The 24,000-nt window shown below is 39.5% G+C and overlaps 1 protein-coding gene across 1 annotated transcript in view; it reads right to left on the reverse strand.

The window, feature by feature from the left end:
- The window catches only part of cacna1g (calcium channel, voltage-dependent, T type, alpha 1G subunit), a 695,215-nt gene that overhangs the window by 225,541 nt on the left and 445,674 nt on the right, over positions 1 to 24,000 (reverse strand). Inside the window, 2 exon segments of the mRNA XM_051939241.1 lie at positions 2,421 to 2,486; positions 11,602 to 11,757. Coding sequence (XP_051795201.1) covers positions 2,421 to 2,486; positions 11,602 to 11,757 — 222 coding nt within the window.

The following is a 24,000-nucleotide window of genomic DNA, read 5'->3' on the forward strand; positions in this document are numbered from 1 at the left end:
CTCCAGATGTTTCGTTGCAGGTTTGTCCCAACCAGACCTGGTTGTGTGTCATATAAAGACATTAGACAAAGAAAACGTCGGCATCATTACTTTATAAAGTCTACATCCATGTAAATATCACCTACAGACGGTTAAAAGAAATGTCTCTAATTTTTTTTCTGGATTCCATCGTTTCCTCTCACCGTTCATAAAAGTACGTGTTTTTTTTATTTCGCCAGCACATTTCCTTTAACAATTCCATTTCCTTTTTTCAGCAGTGATGCCAACGTTTTACAGCGAGCTCTTCTTTATCTAGTATCTTAATTTCACACATAGCTAGATCTGGTCTGGTCAAATCTGCTACGAAACATCTGGAGACTGAAACTATCACCAGTTAACCTGGAACACCGGCACCAATAGATGACAAATGTCCCAGCATAAACTTTCGTCCATACGTCTCACCTGTCTGTAAAACACACAAAAGTGAAACATAACATTCTACAGTTAATAAAGTATGGCACTGAAAATAACCAACCCGGTCTCACGGGGATTCGTGAAACTGTCACGTAAGTTTTAGTTTCGGTTTCGTGCGCACCAACACGATTTCGTCATGTTTTTCGTGCCGCTCACCACGAAATGTTTTTCGCTGTGGTAATCACATCTGAAAGTGGTTTATACCGGCGGATTCATGACGATCTAAGCTGTCCATCGGCGTATACTGCTTGTGTGATCGCGTTTGCGGCCGCCGGACATTCTTGAAATTCCTATGCAAATTGGTAAGTGTACCACCGGCTTATGGTTAGGTTATGGTTAGGTTATGGTTATGGTTATGGTTAGGGTTATGTTTAGGAACGATGTCATGCAAAATATAGCGTTGGATTCGCCACGGTTTTACATTAAAAATATAATATACACATTCTTTTGAAATATGTTCTGAGTGGCACGAAAAGTCCGCCGTTTAAAATACATTGGTGCGCATTTCGTGGTGAGCGGCACGAAAAACATGACGAAATCGTGTTGGTGCGCACGAAACCGAAACTAAAACTTACGTGACAGTTTCACGAATCCTCGTGAGATCGGGCTCAAATAACATATGTGGTTAATAGAACAAATTACAGCTGTCTCCAAATCAGCATCGGACACATGATTGCGTCTTCTTAAATTATTCTCCATGCAGAACCTCCTGACTCTCATTATGCACTCTATAATATAATATAATATAATATAATATAATACAAACTCTATGATATAGAGCAATGTGGAGCTCCATGATTTCTGCGTGGGTTTTGTTACTCTCAAAGAGAATGAAATCGGAAAAGCGCTCGATTACATCCATTCTAGATGTGTTCACGGTCCATACCAGCTCTAAACTGTTCTTAATCAGCGACTTCCAGTGTTGCAACAAATTAAAACAGCAGCCGTATTTTGTATTTTGGGTTAAAAAGCAAGAGCAAAAATCCAACACTGTGGTTTTTCCATTAGTTAAATAATACATTTCTACATTTAGGTTTAAAAAAATGAAAAACAAAAAAAAACAACGTGGTTTATCGTTTTTTTTAGATTTTATTTTGAAACGGGAAAACGAATGACCAAACCAGACACGGATTGAATAGTATGGGCTCTTTATTTGAGCTCAAATTGTACTCAGACTTGTATGTGATTAAAATTGGTCTTCACTACAGACTTATTAAATCTATGATACCCATCAGATTTATTTTTTCTTCAAAACCTAATTTTTTTTTAGCTTTCCCCTGCCATTAGTGGCTCATGACACATACTTTTAGACTAGTTAAACATAACATTTCTTACCAAAATGCTCTTTGGGAAGTGCATTACTTTTGCCTTCTATTCAAAGAACCCATCTTTTCTACCTGCTCATAATTAACCCGAGAGTCTGATGTGCATTTAAGTCTTGGAAGAGCTCCCACTTCAGTACTCTACTGGATTGGATTGAACTTCTGTGAGTAAAATATAAACTATATCTGCATGCCTCAATTACACCAGGGAGGACAATTGCAAATACACTACTGGTTAAAAGTTTTGGGACAGTTTCTCATTTATTTGAATGGGAAAATGTCTCAAAACCTTTGACTAGTAGTGTAGGTTGCTTTTCTAATTTTATTAAAATCTCTTGGGAAATCTAGTAACGAGTGTTGGAGATGCCAACTATAAAGTATTGAGCTGTTTAATGAGCAGAATGATACCAAAAAGCAAATTTTAGTACAGGAAAAGTTATCATTTGTCAGTCTGACATTACTGAGCAGTACTTTTGCAACAGAACTCCAAGCTGTAGCTAGTGAGAGATCTATGGCATCCCTGCAAAGCCTCTGTAGGAAAGGACGAGGAGAAGGGGTGGAAAAGAAAGGCTGAGGGAAGGACTGGGGAGGCAGTTAGTCAATTAAACAGAGAGAGGGAAGGTAGAGCTGCAGTGCTGTACATACCCCTGAGTCTACAGGCAGCTGAATTAGGCTCAGCTGGGCATGCAAGTCCTCCCGCTTGGACACTTCCTATTAGTGGAAGTGGTGGGTGCAGCCGGATAGGAAAGGGAGGCGCACACAGGAAAAGAGGCACAGAGGTGAGAGGTGGAACCACAGTAGGAGACACGAGCAGAAGTAGATCCAGCCTGTTGGAACATTGGAACTTGACCATGCAACAGAACATATCAAAGCAACTGTCCTGATCACAGCGTGCAGTCGTGCGCTGCACATGTGCACTTCAGCAACCTGAATTAGTCGAAAGCATGAAAAGTCAGGACAGCAAAGAGAAGAAGTTGAAGCACAGCCATGTTTTTACCCAAACCCTCCATGTTTTTTTTTCTCCAGAAAGCAGATATGAAAATGATCCTGACATGTACATTTAATGACTGTGCAGTATAGTACAGTACAGCTATGCATCGTTCCGGAAATTTTGTGCGCAGCATGGAAGCATTCCTCTGCATCTGACGCATAGAGTGCATGTGTGTGCTGTAGTGTGAAATGCATGTTTACTGTCACAGTGAAAGGTGCAATAAAAAGGATGAACAACTTTTGTCTCGCATCTGTTAAAAGGTCTCCATAGAGAGACAAATTGGTGTGATTGCACTCTTTGCAGCGGATATTGGATTCTGTCACATGGACACACTGTCACAACTCAACAAAGAGACTCGGAGTGAGGAAAAGGTAGATAACAGGAAAAAACAAGAAGACAAATAGCATGGTTGTGATGTATAGGATGGAAAAAGGAGTTAAGTCAAGCAAATAAAAGCAGCAAGAGATAACAAATGTACACAGGTGGACAAAATTGTTGGTACCCCTCGGTTAATGAAAGAAAAACCCACAATAGTCACAGAAATAATTTGAATCTGACAAAAGTAATAATAAATAAATATTCTGTGAAAATTAACCAATGAAAATCAGACACTGCTTTTAAACCGTGGGTCAACAGAATTATTTTTAAAAATAAACTAATGAAACAGGCCTGGACAAAAATGATGGTACCTTTAACTTAATATTTTGTTGCACAACCTTTTGAGGCAATCACTGCAATCAAACGATTTATGTAACTGTCAGTGAGACTTCTGCACCTCTCAGCAGGTATTTTGGCCCACTCCTCATGAACAGACTGCTCCAGTTGTCTCTGGTTTGAAGGGTATATTCTCCAGATGACATGTTGCAGCTCCTTCCTGCAGATGTTCAATAGGATGTAGATCAGGGCTCATAGAAGGCCACTTCAGAATAGTCCAATGTTTTCCTCATACCCATTCTTGGCTGTTTTTAGCTGTGTGTTTTGGGTCATTACCCTGTTGCAAGATCCATGACCTGTGACTGAGACGAAGCTTTCTGACACTGGGCAGCACATTTCTCTCTAGAATACCTTGATAGTCATGAGAATTCATTGTACCCTGCACAAATTCAAGACACCCTGTGCCAGATGCAGCAAAGCAGCCCCAGAACATAACAGAGCCTCCTCCATGTTTGACAGTAGGGACTGTTATTTTCTTGATATGCTTCATTTTTGCATTTGTGAACATAGAGCTGATGTGCATTGCCAAAGAGTCCCAGTTTTGTCTCGTCTGTTCATAGGACATTCTTCCAGAAGCTTTGTGGCTTGTCAACATGCAGTTTGGCAAATTCCAGTCTGGCTTTTTTATTTTTTTCAACAATGGTGTCCTCCTTGGTCGTCTCTTATGAAGTCCACTTTGGCTCAAGCAATGACAGATGGCGCGATCTGACACTGATGTACCTTAACTTTGGAGTTCACCTTTAACCCTCAAGTTAATGGTAAATGGACTTGCTCTTATATAGCGCTTTTCTACTCATCAGAGTACTCAAAGCGCTTTTACAACAATTTCCCCATTCACCCAGACACACATATTCACACACTAATGTGCAGGTTGCTAATCAACCTGCAACATCAGTCAGTATACATTCACACACATTCAAACACCAGTGTGACAGCACTGGAGGCAAGGAGGGTTAAGTGTCTTGCCCAAGGACACAACAGCACATGACTAGGCAAGAGCAGGAATCGAACCGCCAACCCTTCGATCATTGGACGACCCACTCTATCACCTGAGCCACAGCCGCCCCAAGTGACCAAGTGAGGTCATTTATGACTCCAGCCGTATAATTATATTTGCCGTTTTTATATCTTTTATCCGAAAAATGTTTCCTACCATGAATTTGTCAATCTACTTGTCCTACAGCCGCTCATAGTTTTTTTATAGGGATCGGCCAACTGGTGTGGCAAGGATAATGTAAACTTGTCTGGGGTCACTTATGACCCCAGAAAGATGTATAGGTTTTTCACTATTGTAGACTTTGGTTTCATTTATTTATTTCTACCTCTAATCGCTGTATTTCAGTGTTTTACAGTGCACTATGGCTATGACTTATTTTTTTATGTACTTTTGAATTACTATTGTGGAAACAAAAGGAAAAAAGTTTTAAAAGGAGTGGCAGACAAAGTGTGTCTAAATAAATGTTATTGCATTCTTACAGTGCGTCATATTGTTCATATTGTTTTACTTTAGCTCTGAGTCAAAAATGATTAAATTCCATGAGTAATAACAGAAGGATATTTTAGAATATCCATCTTAAAATGCAGTGGAGTGGAGTAGGTAAGAAAGCACAAAAAGAGGCTGTTACGGCCACCAGTATTGGTGTGCCGTCTGGTTTCTGGGGCGATGTCCTGTTGGGTCTTTGTGTGGGGGAAAGTTGGATGTGTCGGTTCAGCTGTGGTTGTTCCAGAGTCTCTGGAACCCCAGCTGCCCACCATTCCAGCTAATGACACCAGAGCTGACGACCTGCACTGCAGTCCTGTTCTCCCCGCCTTCTGACCTTCCTGATTGGGCCACCGTCCAGCTCCCCTCCACCTCTGAGCAACCAGACACAGCTGCCACACCTGCAGGCTACGTACCTGCAACCATGCTGTCAGTCAGTGCGGCTGGTATTTGTGACCCGTCTGCCCTGGTGCCTCTCAGTGTGGGATCATTTGTTTGTATTTTGATGAGTTTTGGTCTGTAGGTACGTGTGGTTGGGTTGGTGGGTACCGCAGACCACTTTGGTCTGTAGACACTTTTGGTGAGTGCTATAGACACTGTGGGCTTAGTGAAGAAGCCATTCGCTCTTGAGTATTCGTGACCTGTGAGGCACCAGTTTTGTTTAGTTTGTTTTTGCACACTTTGTATTAGTTTCTGTTACTGGTGGTGGATGTTGCTGTTGTACTTATGTTTGTCTATGGAGTTTAGTTTATAGGTTACAGACTCTGTTAGCCTTCATTTGGTTTTATTCTGTTCTTTGATTTAGCAACACTCACATGTTTTGTGTTCTGTACTAAAGTAGACGTATTCCTCTGTAAAATATGGTGGGGTCATAAATGACCCCAGTCAGTCATTTTAGTCGCTAAAATAGCTCGGTCGCTTGAGGGTTAATGTCTTTAGAGGTTGTTCTGGGCTCTTTTGTTTCCATTCGTATTATCCGTCTCTTCAATTTGTCATCACTTTTCCACCTGCGTCCATTTCCAGGGAGGTTGGCTATAGTCCTGTGGATCTTAAATTTCTAAATAATATGTGCAACTGTAGTCACAGGAACATCAAGCTGCTTGGAGATGATCTTATAGCCTTTACCTTTAATATGCTTGTCTATAATTTTCTTTCCTGAGACAACTCTCTCCTTCGGTTTCTCTGGTCCATGTTTAGTGTGGTACACACCATGTTGCCAAACAGCACAGTCACTACTTGTAACCCTATAAATAGGCCTACTGATTGATTACAAGTTTGTAGACACTAATTAGAGTACACACCTTGATTGAACATGTCCCTATGGTCACATTGTTTTCAGTCCTTTCTAGGGGTGCCATCATTTTTGTCCAGGCCTGTTTCATGGGTTTATTTTTTAAAATAATTCTGTTGAACCACAGTTCAAAAGCAATGTCTGATTTTCATTGGTTAATTTTCGTAGAATTTCTATTTATTATTACTTTTGTCACATTCAAATTATTTCTGTGACCATTGTGGGTTTTTCTTTCATTAACTGAGGGGTACCGACAATTTTGTCCACGTGTGTATCAGGTGATTTCCCTTCCGTCTTTGTTTCTAAAGCAATACAGACATAAGAAGTAACACACTTCTCTGTACATGGCTGTGTGTTTGTGTGTGTGTGTGTTGGCACCACTGTCATACATCTCTCCTGGCTTGGCTCACGTCGTTCAAGTGTTCGTTACCTAGCAACCCTGACGTAGGGAAAGTTTGGCCGACTAAAAATAAACTTAGTGTTTGCAGAAATGGATGTAAAGTTTAAAGAAAAAGGAGGGGGAGAATTAAGTCGACAGATAATAAAAGAGGGCAGACAGGGAGAACAGAACCACGGGGGGTTAGACATTCGGGTGTGTGAGTCTGCACGAGAGAGTGTATTTACGCATGTTTGTTCTTTAAAGATTTCTTTTATTTTCCTCCTCTTGTTAAGTCAACATTTATTCGGATTTGCACAATTGTGTTGTAGTCAAACTAACTCTTCTCTTTTTTATGTTTGGAAATATGAACTATAAGCATTCCAAAGTGTTGTGCTAACATAATATTCGCTATCAACTGCTAACAACAGAAACCATCAGTTTGTTGTGCTGTAAAACTTACAGTTACTCGCAACAATGAATATTGATGCTACTTGAGGGGAACAGAAACAAACAGAATACTAGCATATGAACAAATTGTTACCTATCTACACATCTGCCACATACATGGCAACATTAGCATTCATTTGGAGTCATGTTTCACCACCATCTTTTAGCTCTTTTTTTTTGGTCTCGACCAACTCCTGAGCGGAATATCCAGCCGATTTGGAACTATGGATCTTCTTTTGGATTTACGACTAAGTAGACTAGAAGTTGTTATATGGTCTATTGTTAATATATAAATATTGGGAAAGTGAAAGCTAGTCAACCTAACTTTTTAATTTTAACAGAGTTTGGTGCTTGTCGTTTTGTTAGCATTCATAACTTGTCTGTCTTTGCAATTTGTAGTGATTTTAAGGTTCTTTTATTAGTTTTTAAATGTCTTCATGACCCTCGTGGATCCTGAGGTTCTCCGGCAGTGGCCTTTAATCCATACCACAAGCCAGAACTAAAACCCACGGCGAGGCAGCATTTAGCCACTATGGCCCCCCGCCTGTGGAACAGCCTGCCGGAAAACCTCAGGACTGCAGAGACTGTCGATGTTTTTAAAAGAAGGTTAAAGACGCACCTTTTTAATCAGGCTTTTAACTTACCTTTTAATACTTATGCTCTTATCATTACTTATTTATTATCTTATGTATTTTTGCTCTTTTAACTTGATGAATCTTCTTGTTCTTAATGTTTTTCAATGTTGTACAGCATTTTGTGTTACATTCTTCGTATGAAAAGTGCTCTATAAATAAAGTTGGATTTGATTTGATTTAACAAATATCCAGACTGTTGAAACTCAGGGAATAGTAGCAGTATTACCACAGCACTTTCTACACTGATTTATGTCACGAAGAGTCACATATAGAGTCTCAGCATAACATCCTAATTATAGGACCAACATTCACAATAGGTGTGTTTCTACCAGTAGTTTTAACAGCAGGACAAGAGCAGTGTCCAAGCTACACCATGGCCCATCTTTTTAGGTCACTTTTTGTATTTAAAAGCAACATTTACAGAGCATTTGATTTATCTTTTATTTATCATTCTTCCGACCAATAAGAGTATGATTAAAAATGAGAAAATAAATAAAAAGTAGCTGCTGTTGCCTTCTTTTCAGCACCACAGATGGTTCTGTCAGGGCTCCCTCCTCACCCCTGTCCTTCCCACCTGGCATCCCAAATACCCCTTTTCCCATCTGTTTCCTCTCTTCCTCTCCCTCTCCTGCTCCTCTCTCCCTCTCCTGTTCCTCTGTCTCTGCCTCTCTGTTCCTCTGTCTCTGTGTCTCCCATCCGCTCCTCTGCCTCTCTCTGTCTCCCTCTCGGTCTCCCATCCGCTCCTCTACCCCTGTCTCTCCCTCTGTCTCCTCTGTCTCCCATCCGCTCCTCTGCCTCTACTTCCCTCCCTAGTGCGACACCTGAGTGGAGTGCGGGCTCACACCTGCCTCCACTCAGGTAATCAGCCTTCTCCGTGAGTCCCGGACAGCTGAAGGACATCGACCTGATTACACAACCAGCAATAAGAACCGGCTCATCCTTCCACTCCCTGCCAGATTGTTGAATAAGACTACACAGTCAGTTCGCTCTCTAGCCTCCTGAAGTCAGTTAAGTTTTTGGCATTTTTCTAACTTGTTTCTCTCCTGCCTTCATCTAGACCCAGCTGTCCGGGATCTCCTCCGTCCAGAATCCTCACCTGTCTTCCCCAACCCATTCGGCACCGGTGTTCCCCCATCTGGATCCCCCATTCCGCCCGGACCCCTCCCTGGAACCCCGACCTGCTTCCCTCCCGATCGCCCGGAACCCACAACAGCAAGCCGGCTGCTCGTCGCCTTCCGGAACCTCTCAGAACACCACCGGCAAGACGTCCACCTCTGCCCCGGCTAACCAAACACCTCGGCCCCCTGGATCGTCAGAGTCCGACGTCCTGTCTCTTCCGAACCCCTCCCCATTCCCCACCAATGACTGCCCGCCAGGGATCCCCCACCTCCATCTGCGACACTCTGGTCCTCCCTGGGCCATCGTCGACTGTCGATCCCCGGCTCCAGACCCACCCGGCCAAACCCCACTCCATCAGCCGCTTCCCCGCTCCTGCATCCTGGTTTCCCCATCCCAGCCATTATTCATGCCCTACAATAAAAATCCTTCTCAGTTCCACCGGCCCTGGTAGTGTGGTTCTCTGTTCGGGTCCGCCCTCAGAAACCGTGACAGGTTCAGTTTGTTCCTCTCTTATGTTTTATGGCGTATGGCATGAAGATAGTTTGTATTTTGTGGTTTTCCGAGTTTAAGTGAGTGAGTTTTATGATACTGCTCTGCCAAGCTTGAATGGTAATGGCAGGAACAGCATGCATGCCACCATCTTTAATAAAGTGAATAATGATGAACCACCCACATGCATGAATCATACATCAATAATAGCCTAATTTTACTCACGATTCAGGAAAATACTTAAAAATAGAAATGCACTGTACAAACAGCACAGTGTCAATAATTTAGAGACCCATCTAAAATTTCACAAGTCAAGATGTCGTACTGAGAAAAGCCAAGAAACCCTGTAGTTTGCACCCTGCAATGATGACCTCAGGAGGGTTTAACATATTCGTCCGCTAATGTCTTAAAAGAGTGATGGTCTAAAATTGCAGTTGAATGTCAGAACCTCCAAAAATTCTACTTTGGCATTGGTCGTTTTCTGTGAAATCCTTTGGGCTGCTCCATCCTGAATATTATCATTGATTTTGCGTTTGCATTTGCTTGTTTTAAATTTTGCTCAATATATGTATTTGGGAGCAGTTGACATTAACTCTGAGTGTACCAAAATGATGCCAATAGTAGTTACTTGACACAACTGTAGTTCTAAGAGCATATATTTAATTGAAGAATGGGGGTTTGTTATGTTAGCCAGTGTGTTGAATTTCAGGTTGAGGATGACGATGGTAGAGAAAAGAGGATTTGTGCTTGACAAACTCATTCAAAGGCCAGAAACATGGCCCTTGTTGCCCTCTTTAAGGTTAATTAGCATCGATACACATACATCAGTGTCTCAGAGCTGGTCAGAAGTAATGGAAAGAAGCACTTTTTCCACTTTTTGCAGTGGGGAACATACACCGAAGTTTGGGCTACCCTAAAAAGCCCTAAAGATCCTGTAGTTGAACACTACCCAGTGCTTCAGAAAGCATACTTGAACAATCAGTGATGTTCACAGCTGCAATCCTCATTCAGAAAGCTCCTGAACTTTCAGAAATCACTATCCCCAAGCAGACACTTGTTGGAGGGTAATTTAGACCTTACTTCAAAAAGTAGCAAGGGGGAGTTGAGTTTCTCAAAAATCCACCATATAAAATCCCTGCACCTGGAGGAACCCAATTCTGACACCCACGGAAAAACTCTAACGTCATTGTGCTTTCCAAGGAAATAAATATAAAACCATCATCTTGAGTGGTTTGGGTCCATATTCTTAACTGTGCATGTGGTTCCATTCACCACAGAAATGCACTTCATATCAGTATGGCAGATACGTAAGTGGCGTGGCAGGGGAAGCCCATTCCAATTAATCCATATTTTATGAGGCTGTCAACCTTTTCCTTAACCACCTCACGTCTATTCTCTGTCCGCTCAGCCAGTGAGTTAAAGAGCGTCAGAGATCAAAGCATTGGTGCTGTCACCCCTTAAAGAAAGAGAAAAAGCGGACAAAATGAGTAGACAGGCAGAGAGAGACTGGATATTTATGTGATTTACTCTATCATGTCTCGCCCTCTATTCCTTTCGGTCTGTCACTCTGTCTGTCTCAAATAAAGTCAAGGATGAAAACTGAGGAGGGGCCTCTCAATGGGTTTAAACTTCTTTAATTCCTGTTTCCCTATCTGCCTGAACAACAAACACTAAACCACCTTCTTTGCTTTCTTTTTGCTGCCTCTTGCACTTTTCAGCCTCTGAGAGGAGTCAGAAGCATAGTGGTGGTAAATAACACATCACTTTTGTTTTGTTACATTTACACAGTCTAACGAGCATAGTTTTCTTATGATGTACTTTATAGCATTGGCAAATAAGCAGAACAATAATGAGGATGACCGCTGAGATTGTGGGAGAGAGTGGGAGGAGAAGAGGCTACCAACAAAAGGGAGATGTTGATGAAATGAGGAAAAAAATGACTTGCTGTGTCCTTACATAAACCGCTGCAAAGAGTGCAACAAACATATACAGTAGGTTAATGCCTCTAATGTTCAGAATTTGTTATGTGTGTGTAGGTTTGAACACCCATTCATTAGCGATATGTCAGCCTGCATTGAAAACATGCAACACACAAAGTATTAAAACCTCATCTTTCTTCAAAACTAAAAAGAACTGAGGCAAACTAGATCACGCTGATCTAAACTATCTGATTTCCATCACAGTCTATCAAGGGAAAACAGATGTTGAGACAAAGTAAAGCAGCCTTATTATTTAGTTTTCATATGGTGCCAATGTATCCATTTGCATAGCAACATTATACCTCCGCCTGGAATCCCTCGACCAAGATGGCCACAAGCAAGTTGAAAAGGACGTAGTTGCCAAAGGTCATGAGTGCGATGAAGTAGAGGGCAGCCACAGGAGAGGTGGAGGCCATGCCGTTATATAACACCTTGTTCCAGTCCTCCTGGGTTAGGATCTGTTGGAGAGCAGAAATGGTTTCAGCGAAAAAGCATGTCATCGATCAGCAATTGTTCTAACAGTTTAATAGTACTTGTTTCAAAACTGACTTTCCCAGGTAGATACTGTCATTGATATCAGGCAGAAGAAAACAAGAACATTCTTCTCATTTGTAGCCAGTAACAGCATTTTTTTGCCAGCTTAAATAACTGAATTTGTGTCTGCTGCTTTTATTACCTAGCTAGCTAGCTAGGTAACAACAACTGGTAATACCGAGCTAGTTAGCCAATGTTAGCTCTGTCAGTTGGCTGAAAACGCTGTCTCAACCTGGCATATTTAAAAATTAGATTGTTCGAAGCGGTCTAAAAAATTTGCACCAGACGATCATATGTTGTAAATAATACTAAGTTAATAGAGCGACGGTGATGCTTAATGCAAAAGGTGACATATTTCAGTGCATAACAAGTTTAGGAGCCTAAATGCATTACGTTAATTGCATTTGTAACAATTAAACTGCAGTAATTTGAGTTTTGAGAAAAGTAGGTGTGGCTAAGTAGTCAGCTGTCAGGCATAGAGAGGAGAGCCACACGCATTTTGACCTCTGTATTGACCTCTGTTTCCTCATTTTTTGGATTGCCTTGGAATATTTTCTGGTACGGAGCCCAGGAAGGAACATGGAGGGAAAAAAAAAAAACTGGAAAACTGTGGGTATATATATACTTCTGGATCTTTTTGGCAGTATGGAGAAACGACAACGAAGGACACCCACCTGTATGACAGTTTTACTGAGTTTTATTTTGAAATCGGCCTAAAATATAAAGACATTCAAGCAGTGCTTAACAAGAGCAACAGTTTTCAGATAAACGTTGCCACTTTTATAAAATTATTTTATTTAGATTTTTAACATATTTCACAACACAAAAACACAACATCAACTCCCTACCCCAACCCACCCTATTCACTCTGGGGGAGAAAAAAAAAAAGCAAGCTCCAGTTACTATTTGCTGTTTTTGGCACATGAAGATTGATATGGATCACAAGACAATATTCACAGAGTTTAAGTATGGTTGCCAAATTTCCAGGAAAGTTTTGTACGACTTTCGCAGGCTGTACGTCATTTTTTCTAAAGGTACACAACTGTTTCTACATACCATTTAGTTAAAGTTAGGGAGGAATCAGATTTCCAAGTAACAGCAATACATTTTCTAGCCACTGCCAATTTCTAAGAATTTTGCTTGATATTTATTTATTGATACATCCATCTTTGTAAAATTTCCAATTAAACAAAGTTCAGGATCTGGAGGTATATAAATCTTTAAAATATTGGATAAAGTACCAGATAAGTCCAACCAGAAATCTCTGACTTTTATACATGACCAAGTACAATGCAGGAACGTGCCAGCTTCTATTTCACATCGAAAACAAACATCAGACAGATCGGGTTTAGACCTGTGGATTTTTTCTGGAGTCAGGTACAGCTGATGGAGAAAATTATAATGGATGAGCCTATATCGTGAATTAATTGTGGCAGATATGCTATCCTGACATAAACCGAATCAAAGAGAGTCTTCAATTGAAATGTTTAAGTCTGATTCCCATCTTTTCTTGGATTTATACAGTGTTGGTTTTGGGCATTCTTTTTATGAACACAGAATACACCTTAGAAATAAATTTACACGTTTCACCATTATGCAGCAGTTTCTCGAGCTCTGTGAGGCTTGGAAGCACTATGTTGTTGCCTAATGTACAATCAATTGCTCAAAAGCCATCAAAGATCTTTGCACAAAGCAGTCCTCCAACACATGAATTCCATTTTGATGCCAGATTTCAATAATCTTGTTGTTTACAGTTAGAGGGATAAGATGATTTTGTTTTAACAGTGACTTTGGTGACAATTCAACTTTTTGTCCAATACTTTTATGTACTGCATGCCATAACTTAAGAAGGTGCAATAGAATTGGATTTTCTGTTATTTTAGACAAGACTTTTAAATTGTACTTATAGACGAAGCCACTATAGACATCATCTCCTAAGCCTTGAAATGTTATATGTATCCAAGATGGAATTGTATCTTCAAACATATTCAAAATAAATCACATTTGAGCAGCAAAATAATATTTTTTTAAAGTTGGGTAATTGAAGACCTCCCGATTTGTAGTCCCATGTTAATACCTCTAGAGATCTTCTGGTTATCTTCAGATTATCTTCTGGTTTACCATTCCAGATAAACTGTCTCAAAGTTTTCTTGAGAGATTTAAAGAAAGTCTGTGATAAGGGTATAGGAAGTGATTGAAAGAGATACTGTAATCTTGGTAAGATGTTCATTTTGATACAATTAATTCTCCCAATCAAAAATAATGAGTAAACTAGACCATTTGTGTAAGTCTTCCTCAATTTTCTTAATTAGCGGGGTGTAATTCAATTTATAAAGATTCTGTAGGTTATTATCTACAGTTATACCCAGATATTTTACACCAGTAGGAGTCCATTTAAAAGCTGACAAACCTTTGCATTCATAGTGATTAAATGATGTAAGTGGGATAACTTCATTTTTCTCATAGTTTATTTTATAACCAGAGACTGTACCAAACAAATTAAGTAAGTTTTGCAATTGAGTAAAGGAATGAGCTGGTTCAGTTATATACAACATGACATCGTCTGCGAATAAGTTAATTTTTTAATGAACTGTCTGACCAGTCACGAAACCCCCGATCTCAGAGTCCTGTCTAATTGCCTCCACCAAGGGTTTAACCGCCAGTACAAACAGGCCTGGAGACAGTGGACACCCCTGGATCTGGACAAGGGGAATACAGTGGACATATGCCAATTAGTAGAAATCCTTGCTTTAGGGTCATAGTATAAAGTTCTTACCCAGTCAATAAAACTTTTCCCAAAGCCAAACTTTGCCAAATAGGTAAAGCCACTCCAGCCTGTCAAAGACTTTTTCGGCCTCTAGTGCCAATGCTACCGCTGGTTCAGATCTTGATTTAGCTAGATGGATTATATTGAACAATCTACAGCGAGTATTGGCAGATGTGCGGTTCTGGACAAAGCCACCCTGATCTGGTTTTATTATTTTTGGTAATATATCACTGAGTCTATTTGCTAACAAATTGGAGATCAATTTATAATCAGTATTAAGATGTGAAATGGGCCGATAAGAGGCGCACTGTAATGGATTTTTATTTTTCTTGTGTATACCTGTTATGGCAGTTGAAAAGGATTCGGGTAGTGTGTGTGTTTTTGCTGCTAAATTTATAACTTCTGTAATAAGAGGGATAAGCAGATTTTTAAATTCTTTATAAAATTCTGGTGGAAAGCCATCCTTTCCTGGTGATTTGTTTGACTGAAGTGACTGTAAGGCTTTAATGATTTCCGCCTGAGTAAAGGGGCAGTCAAGATTCTTTCGGTCGTCTTCATCTATTTTTAACAGTTCAATTGTTGACAAAAAATTATCAATGTGTGAGTCATCTGAAAGTTCTGACTTATATGATTTGGAATAAAAAATTTGAAATGTATCATTTATCTCTGTTGGGTTACGTAACTGTACCTCTGTCAGTTTGTATTACATTAATTGTTCTACTGCTTTCCTCTGTTTTCAGTTGCCAAGATAAAACTTTATGTGCCTTCTCTCCCAATTCATACTATCTCTGTTTAGTTTTCAAAATATTTCTTTCAGTTCTATATGTATTTAATGTATTGTATTGGAGTTTCCTTTGTACTCGAGATTGGTGTCATCAGAGCCATTTTTTTGAAAATCTTTTTCCAGCTGTAAAATTTCTTTCTCAAGCTTTTCAATGTCCTCTGTGTATTATTTTTAAGATTCTTTGTATAAGAAATTATTTGTCCCCTCAAATAGGCTTTCAATGTATCCCATAGGATAAAACAATTAGGAGAGGAGGCACTATTTGTCTCACAGAAAAACGTAATATGACCTCTTATAAATGAACAAAAATCATCCCTCTGAAGAAGAGTGGGATTCAAACGCCATCTATAGGTGTTTTTTTTTTTTGGGGGGGGGGGGGGTATATCAGAAAACAAAATGGATAGAGTTAATGGAGAATGATCAGACAAAATTCTAGACAAATACTCCCATTCCAGTACTCTGTGGAATAATTGTGCAGATAGAATAAATAAATTAATTCTGGTGTGGGAATTATGAGGACATGAATAAAAAGAGTAATCCCGCGTCTGAGGGTGCAGCTGTCTCCAGATGTCCATTAAATTAAGGTCTTTCATAACAGTTCGAGTTGCTTTAGCTGCTTTTGATCTGGTCGTGGTCTTGGAAGATCTATCCAGATCAGGGTCTAAACAGAAATTGAAGTCACCTCCTACTAATATATTCTGCTGCCCACCTGCAACCTTAAGAAAAATATCTTGCATGAATATTTCATCATCATAATTTAGTGCATATAGATTGAGGAGTGACCATTTTTCTGAGAATATTCTACAATTAACAAAAACATATTGCCCTGACGGGTCAATTACAGAAACTATAACTTCTAGAGGTGTGTTTTTATTCACCAAAATGGCCACTCCTCTCACTTTTGAATTGAAAGATGAGGAAATCACCTGTCCTACCCACTCCCTTTTTTAAATTTTTTATGTTCTTGCGAAGTAAGGTGAGTTTCTTGAATAAAAGCTATGGCCACCTTTAACTTTTTCAGATATGTTAGAATCCTCTTTCTCTTAATTGGCCCATTCAGCCCATTGACATTAAAACTGACAAACTTCAATATCCTGTCCATACAGCATACTCATATCGTAACTTTAAAACAAAGTCAACAAAAAAACAGATAAAGCACCGAGTGGAGCATTCATACCAAAATAAAAGGAACAGAACAAAAACAGAGTGAGCGTAAACCTTACAGTGCCAAACCCAGAACAAATGGCACACCTCCCATCTAAAGTGGTCTTGGAATGCAAACAACCTTGATATATCTACAAATTCTGTCCCCTGTGGGGTCTCCGTAGAATTATAATGAAACACTTTTCCAACACTCTCAGCTTATCAGCCTTAAGAGAGAAAGTAGCCTTGATGTCCAAAATAACTTTTCAAAAAGAAAAGGCGAAATAAAACTAGAGGATTCATCAGGGAATAGATCTATAAAGACTTACTGCGCAGGTTTGTTGTGGACAGTGAGTCCGAGTCCAGCCATAGTTGACTTTCATTTTTCCAGTGTACTGTCCAGGAAATCTGCGGCTTCCTTTGGTGTTTTGAAATACTTCCACTTTCCATCTGGGAGCTTCATCCTCAGAGTCGCAGGATGCAGTAGGGAATATTCGATGCCCAGAGCCCGTAGCTTCTTTTTCACTTGGACGAATTCCTTTCGACGCTTCACAAAACTGGTGCTAAGGTCAGGAAAAAAACATGACGGGCTTATTCTCGAATATGATGGGACCTTTATTTGCCCTGGTCAACTTGGAGGCAGCGTTGAGTATCTTCTCCCGGTCTTGGTACTTCAGCAGTCGTATCAGTATTGCCCTTGGCTTCTCACCAGCGGATGGTCGTGGGGTGAGTGTCTGGTGCCCTCGCTCTATCACCAGAGGCTCAAGGAAGTGTTCATGTCCCAGAATGTTTGGCAGCCAGTTAGCAAAAAATGTTACCAGGGCATTTCCCTCACAGCCTTTGGGTAGATTAACAATCCGTACATTGCTGCGCCTGCTGTAATTCTCCAATGACTCAACTTTGTCCAGCAGAAACGTGTTATTTTTAGTTAGCCTGAGTAGCTGAGTGCGCATATCAGCAATAAGGTCCTCCGCTTCCCCGATGCGCTCCTCCGCCTCAGTGACACGGGATGTCAGTCCATCAAGTAGGCCCTTTACCACTTCTATAGACTCGTGGATCTCTGCGGTGCGCATATCCATTTTGTCGGAAAGGGCTTGGTTGCCAGTTCGAGTCTCCTGGAGTACAAGGGCCATGTCCACAGTTCGAAACACATTTTCCTGCGCCATCTTGCTAGCTCCTTCATGCAAGTCTTCTTCCTCACACAATAAACCATCCAGATTTGTCACGTTTCCTTGTTTATTTTTAGATCTTGTGTCCATGTTGGAGATAATCCATCAATGCCAGTGACAATTTAGGCATTTCAAAGGTTTTAAAGAGTGTTTTGCGGAAAATTTATTGGAGACACTCTTGACTAGCGTCCAGACTCATGGCTGTACTTGCTGAAAAGAGTGCTTCTACTCAATACTGAGCACAGGGTCTGAATACTTATGACCATGTGATATTTCAGTTTTTCTTTTTTAATAAATTTGCAAAAATGTCTACATTTCTGTTTTTTTCTGTCAAGATGGGGTGCTGAGTGTACATTAATGAGAAATAAAATTAACTTTTTTGATTTTGGCAAATGGCTGCAATGACACAGAGAGTGAAAAATTTCAAGGGGTCTGAATACTTTCCTTACCCAGTGTACATATATATATATATACCGGTATATATATATATATATATATATATATATATATATATATATATATATATATATATAAAGCGTTTATTTGCAAAAACAGATAACTCCGTTTTCGTGAATTTTCAGAATTTTTTAAAAATGTTTACTTGAGATAATATCAATCAAACTGAAGCTGAGTGGATTTGAATCAGTAGAAAAATACATGACAAAATAGAGAAAAAAATAAATAATTATTGTTATTCTCTCTCTCTCTCTCTCTCTCTCTCACCGCATATATATATATATATATATATATATATATATATATATATAGTCAAAGTTATTTGGGGGGGCGCATAAGTTTTTTGTCCTCCGAAGGGGGGCCCGACAGAAAAAAATTGAGAACCACTGGACTATGCAGACATCAACATGATCAATATATTATCTTTTGGATAATCCTAAAGTTGCAAAATAGAACATTTACTTTAAGTTAACTGTGTTTATGAATATATAGAATAATTACTAACAACTAGTATGTTTTTGGGTGCTTTTATGCAGGAAAAAGAAAGCAGGATGCTATTGTGGATCTGCTGCAGTATCTGGAGAGGTCAAAGGTTCTCGGAACAGATCAGAAGACACCAAGACCTGGCCACTGCCATGCTCCAGAACATCCAGAGGATGGATGGAAATTCAAACATCTTGGTTCTTCTTCTTCTTCTTTTTTTTTTTTTTTTTTGAGAAAAAACTTATTTTTTGTTAAATTACTTTATTTTTTTATGTATTTAACTTCATCTGTTTTGTATTTTTGCTCATGCACTTTGGGTGAATAAAAAGAAATTTGGGATGAAAGATGCATGTTTTGTCTATAATCTTACAGAGACTTTATTCAGTGTTCAGTGCACACTTCTATGTACACACATTTTGACAGATAATCAGTTGTGCTTTCCAACCAGATTCTTAGTCTTAAATATATCAGCAACATATGTTGTTTTTACTCCGCCAAGGAACGGCAGAGTTATGTGACAATCGACGTACGTTTGTCTGTGAATCTGTCTGTGAATCTGTCTGTGTGAAACATTACTCAAAAACAAACAAACGGATCTGGATGAAAATTTCAGGGAAAGTCAGAAACGACACAAGGATGAAGTGATTAGATTCTGGCACTGATAGAGTTTATAATCTGGATCCACGGCTTTGTTCAGGATTTCCCATTGCCAGATATAGCTGCCGGGACAGTGTCGCTGTAACCATGACGTGAACATTGCGTCAGTTACCCACTGACGATCACATGATTGTGATCCTACTACAAATTGACAATGATTTATCCACTGGAAATCATAGAAAGAATAATTGATTAAGCTGTGGGGTATTTCTGTTTCATCAATTCCTGCCGCCCGCTACATATTTAGGATGTGGCAAACCTCAGCCAGACAATTGTGAAGCTCTTGATGTTTCACAAGGCCTTTATTTACGTTCAGCCGTCAGCCTTATTTAAAACACAAATTCATCTTTCTGTCCTTCACTCATTTATTCACCATAAGAGCTTGTCTCCATTCCAGTTAGCTGCTTCTAAGTTTAGACACATACACAGCAACAGTGTGGAACCATATTCTTTCATCTTCATGTGAATTAAGGACTAATCAGCAGCGTCTTCGTCATGTGTTTCCTAGAGAAACACTTCCTGAGCTGCTGGAATGGTTACAAAATAAATGCCCGACGCATTAAAAACATGCCTACAAAATAAAAGCATGGAGAGAATAGTTATTTTAACACTAGCAAAACAAAGACTTGTCAAAATTGATGAACTGATTAACAAACCTTTTTAAGAGTAATTTAGACATGATTTGGTATAAATACATAACATGCACATGCATAACACATGCCTGTGCTCAGTGCAAGGTCATTTTTTATTGAAGATTTCATCCGTCGGAAATGATACGTCAACTGAGCAGCCGTGGTGGAGTATTGCCCTCTCTGACTGCTTTTCTTGTTTTTACTATCACACCAAGCTAGATGGATAAACTGCACTACTGCAGCAGATATATTATTGATGTGTGCTTACATGATGTGTCTACATACACTACTCTCAGTTATTCAAATTTTGGGTGACATTTATTGAAAATGTACAAAGTGCATGCTGTAGTGATATATCACAAAAGTAGGGTGTTTAAGTAGAAGCATGCAATAGTGATTTTCTCATCTCAAACAATTTATTGAAACAAAAGCTAACAACAGCAGTGAGTATATCACAATGAAAATGTCAGTGTCTTATGACAGTTTGGACGGAACAGCAGCCTTCAGCGGAAATCCGGTACAATTGTGTCCCACCAGTAGGGTGATCGAGTATGTACCCAGACAACAGCTGACTTCTGCCTCGCAGTTAGTCTTAAGACCATCTACAAAGATAAACATAGACACTGTCATCAACTTATTGCGTTTGTTTAACCGCTACGGATGCAAACGTAGTCGAAGCTAAGTAGCCAAGCCAACGCTAACACATTCACTGTTAAGAATCAAAACATCTCTGACAATTACCTGTCAAGCTAATGCTAACACGTTCACTGTTAAGAATCAAAACAGCTCTGACAATTGCCTATCTTCTCAAACACAGTCGCTGTTGCCCGTGACTGCGGTGAAAAGAGGTTGCTAATCTGAAGAGCAAATGTTCAATAAGATTGATGTGACTTTTGCAAGATCTCGCAAAAGTTATTGCGAGATCTCGAGAAACTTTTGCGAGATCCCAAGAAAGTTTCTCAGGAGCCCGACAAAGTTTCTCAGGATCTCGCGATAGTTTCTCGGGATCCCAAGAAAGTTTCTTGGGATTCTTCCTTTTTTTCCCCCCTCCATGTCCCTTCCAGGGCTCCATATTATGGATTTAAGAAATTTATAAAAAACTTATTTGTGCACTGTACTTTTGTTGTTTGAAGATTTCAGTAAACAGTGCCACTTTTACGAGTGGCAAAGTGGATTTTTTTCTGGAATGTGGTACGTGGAGAAAGGAATGTTCAGAGCATCAAGCTATCGGAGTCTTTAATTGGAACCTACAACAAGGTAGTACTATCACTGCATGTACTGTATCCCATACATAAATATGCTTTTTGTGCTTGCAGCTTACATATTTATTCATATTTTGAAACAAATTAAAATACAACAAGTCAAAAGCAGAAGTCATAATGCTAGCTTGGGTAATGTTGACTGAAGTTTACAAGCATAACATAGCTGCTAGCGTTTGCCCCAATACAGAGAGTTTTCAGGATTCACTTCTACTTTTTCAAGAAATACTGAACAGTGTATATACTCGTTGCAAAATGATTATAGACTTTTTTTTTTAAAGACCAAAAACTAACCTTCTTAGGTAAATATATGTGCATTGGCTTAGTTCTACTGAAGGTATAAACCCAGGTAGCTAACTATGCTAGCATTGCTTAGTTTTGTTTTATGTGTTTTGATCAAGTATGCCAGTTATCTATTTTTATTTCTATTAGATTTCTATCTCTAACATTATTTTAGTATTTCTGTTTTAACTCACTTCAACATATACAGCAGGAATGTCACCTACAAAGCTGAAACTGACTTTAGAAGAGAACATTTGGAAGTTTTATGGTTTGGAGAAACTGACATTGTAAAAAAGCAGAAGCTAAAATTTGTTCTCTGCTTAGAAAGTAATCACTGTTTCACTTTATTAAAATCACAAAGGCTTCAATTTCCTTCAGTAGTGATTCCAGTGTATTGTGATTAGACTTGGACCATAGAGAGTAATACATAATGTGGCAAATTTTCAGTAAAAAGAGTGAAAGAAATGTTGTCTTCATTCTTGATTATGATTTTAGGTCTGAGGTCCTCTTACGAAGCTTGAAGTCTTGCTAGCATCGGAGCTTTCAAATAAATATCAGCCTTCAAGCTCTGACTTGTAATATTTAAAAGTTGTGTGATCATAAAATGCTTTTCATTTGGAAAAACACGCTATGTTCTGACTGTAGGAGAACAGATGTGTCAGTATGTTCTATATAGGGACATATGCTGACATTTTACATAATCCCAGCTCAGGTGTTTCACTAAATTATATATGGTTACTATATCAAGAAGGATATACACACGTGGACAAAATTGTTGGTACCCCTCAGTTAAAGAAGGAAAAACCCACAATTCTCACTGAAATCACTTGAAACTCACAAAAGTAACAATAAATAAAAATTTATTGAAAATTAAATAATCAAAATCAGCCATCACTTTTGAATTGTTGATTAACATAATTATTTAAAAAAACAAACTAATGAAATAGGGCTGGACAAAAATGATGGTACCCATAACTTAATATTTTGTTGCACAACCTTTTGAGGCAATCACTGCAATTAAACGATTTCTGTATTTGTCAATGAGCGTTCTGCAGCTGTCAACAGGTATTTTGGCCCACTCCTCATGAGCAAACAGCTCCAGTTGTCTCAGGTTTGATGGGTGTCTTCTCCAAATGGCATGTTTCAGCTCCTTCCACATATGTTCAATGGGATTCAGATCTGGGCTCATAGAAGGCCACTTTAGAATAGTCCAACGCTTTTCTCTCAGCCATTCTTGGGTGTTTTTGGCTGTGTGGTTTGGATCGTTGTCCTGTTGGAAGACCCATGACCTGCGACTGAGACCAAGCTTTCTGACACTAGGCAGCACATTTCTCTCCAGAATGCCTTGATAGTCTTCAGATTTCATCGTACCTTGCACACTTTCAAGACACCCTGTGCCAGATGCAGCAAAGCAGCCCCAAAACATTACTGAGCCTCCTCCATGTTTCACCGTAGGGACAGTGTTCTTTTCTTCGTATGCTTGGTTTTTGAGTCTATGAACATAGAGTTGATGTGCCTTACCAAAAAGCTCCAGTTTGGTCTCATCTGTCCAAAGGACATTCTCCCAGAAGCTTTGTGGCTTGTCAACATGCATTTTTGCAAATTCCAGTCTCGCTTTTTTATGAGTTTTTTTCAGCAGTGGTGTCCTCCTTGGTCGTCTCCCATGAAGTCCACTTTGGCTCAAACAACGACGAATGGTGCGATCTGACACTGATGTACCTTGGCCTTGGAGTTCACCTTTAATTTCTTTGGAGGTTGCTCTGGGCTCTTTGGATACAATTCGAACGATCCGTCTCTTCAATTTGTCATCAATTTTCCTTTTGCGGCCACGTCCAGGGAGGTTGGCTACTGTCCCGTGGGTCTTGAACTTCTGAATAATATGAGCCACTGTTGTCACAGGAACTTCAATCTGTTTAGAGATGGTCTTATAGCCTTTACCTTTAAGATGTTTGTCTATAATTTTTTTTTTCCGGCTGTCCTGGGACAATTCTCTCCTTCGCTTTCTGTTGTCCATGTTCAGTGTGGTACACACCTTTTCACCAAACAGCAGGGTGACTACTTGTCTCCCTTTAAATAGGCAGACTGACTGATTATGAGTTTGGAAACACCTGTGATGTCAATTAAATGACACACCTGAGTTAATCATGTCACTCTGGTCAAATAGTTTTCAATCTTTTATAGAGGTACCATCATTTTTGTCCAGGCCTGTTTCATTAGTTTGTTTTTTTTAAATAATTATGTTAATCAACAATTCAAAAGTAATGGCTGTTTTTGATTATTTAATTTTCAATAAATTTTATTTATTGTTACTTTTGTGAGTTTCAAGTGATTTCAGTGAGAATTGTGGGTTTTTCCTTCTTTAACTGAGGGGTACCAACAATTTTGTCCACGTGTGTATGCTATACCGCAGATATAGTGGGTGAATGGCTGGATATAGTGGGTGAATGGTTGGATCCCACAGAGCGACTTTTAGTTCATTCATGAATCCAATATGACGCAAAAGGCAAGCCTATTTAACCTGTGTCAGACACTTGG

The sequence above is a fragment of the Acanthochromis polyacanthus genome, chromosome 19, assembly GCF_021347895.1.
Source record: "Acanthochromis polyacanthus isolate Apoly-LR-REF ecotype Palm Island chromosome 19, KAUST_Apoly_ChrSc, whole genome shotgun sequence".
Lineage (NCBI taxonomy): Eukaryota > Metazoa > Chordata > Actinopteri > Pomacentridae > Acanthochromis > Acanthochromis polyacanthus.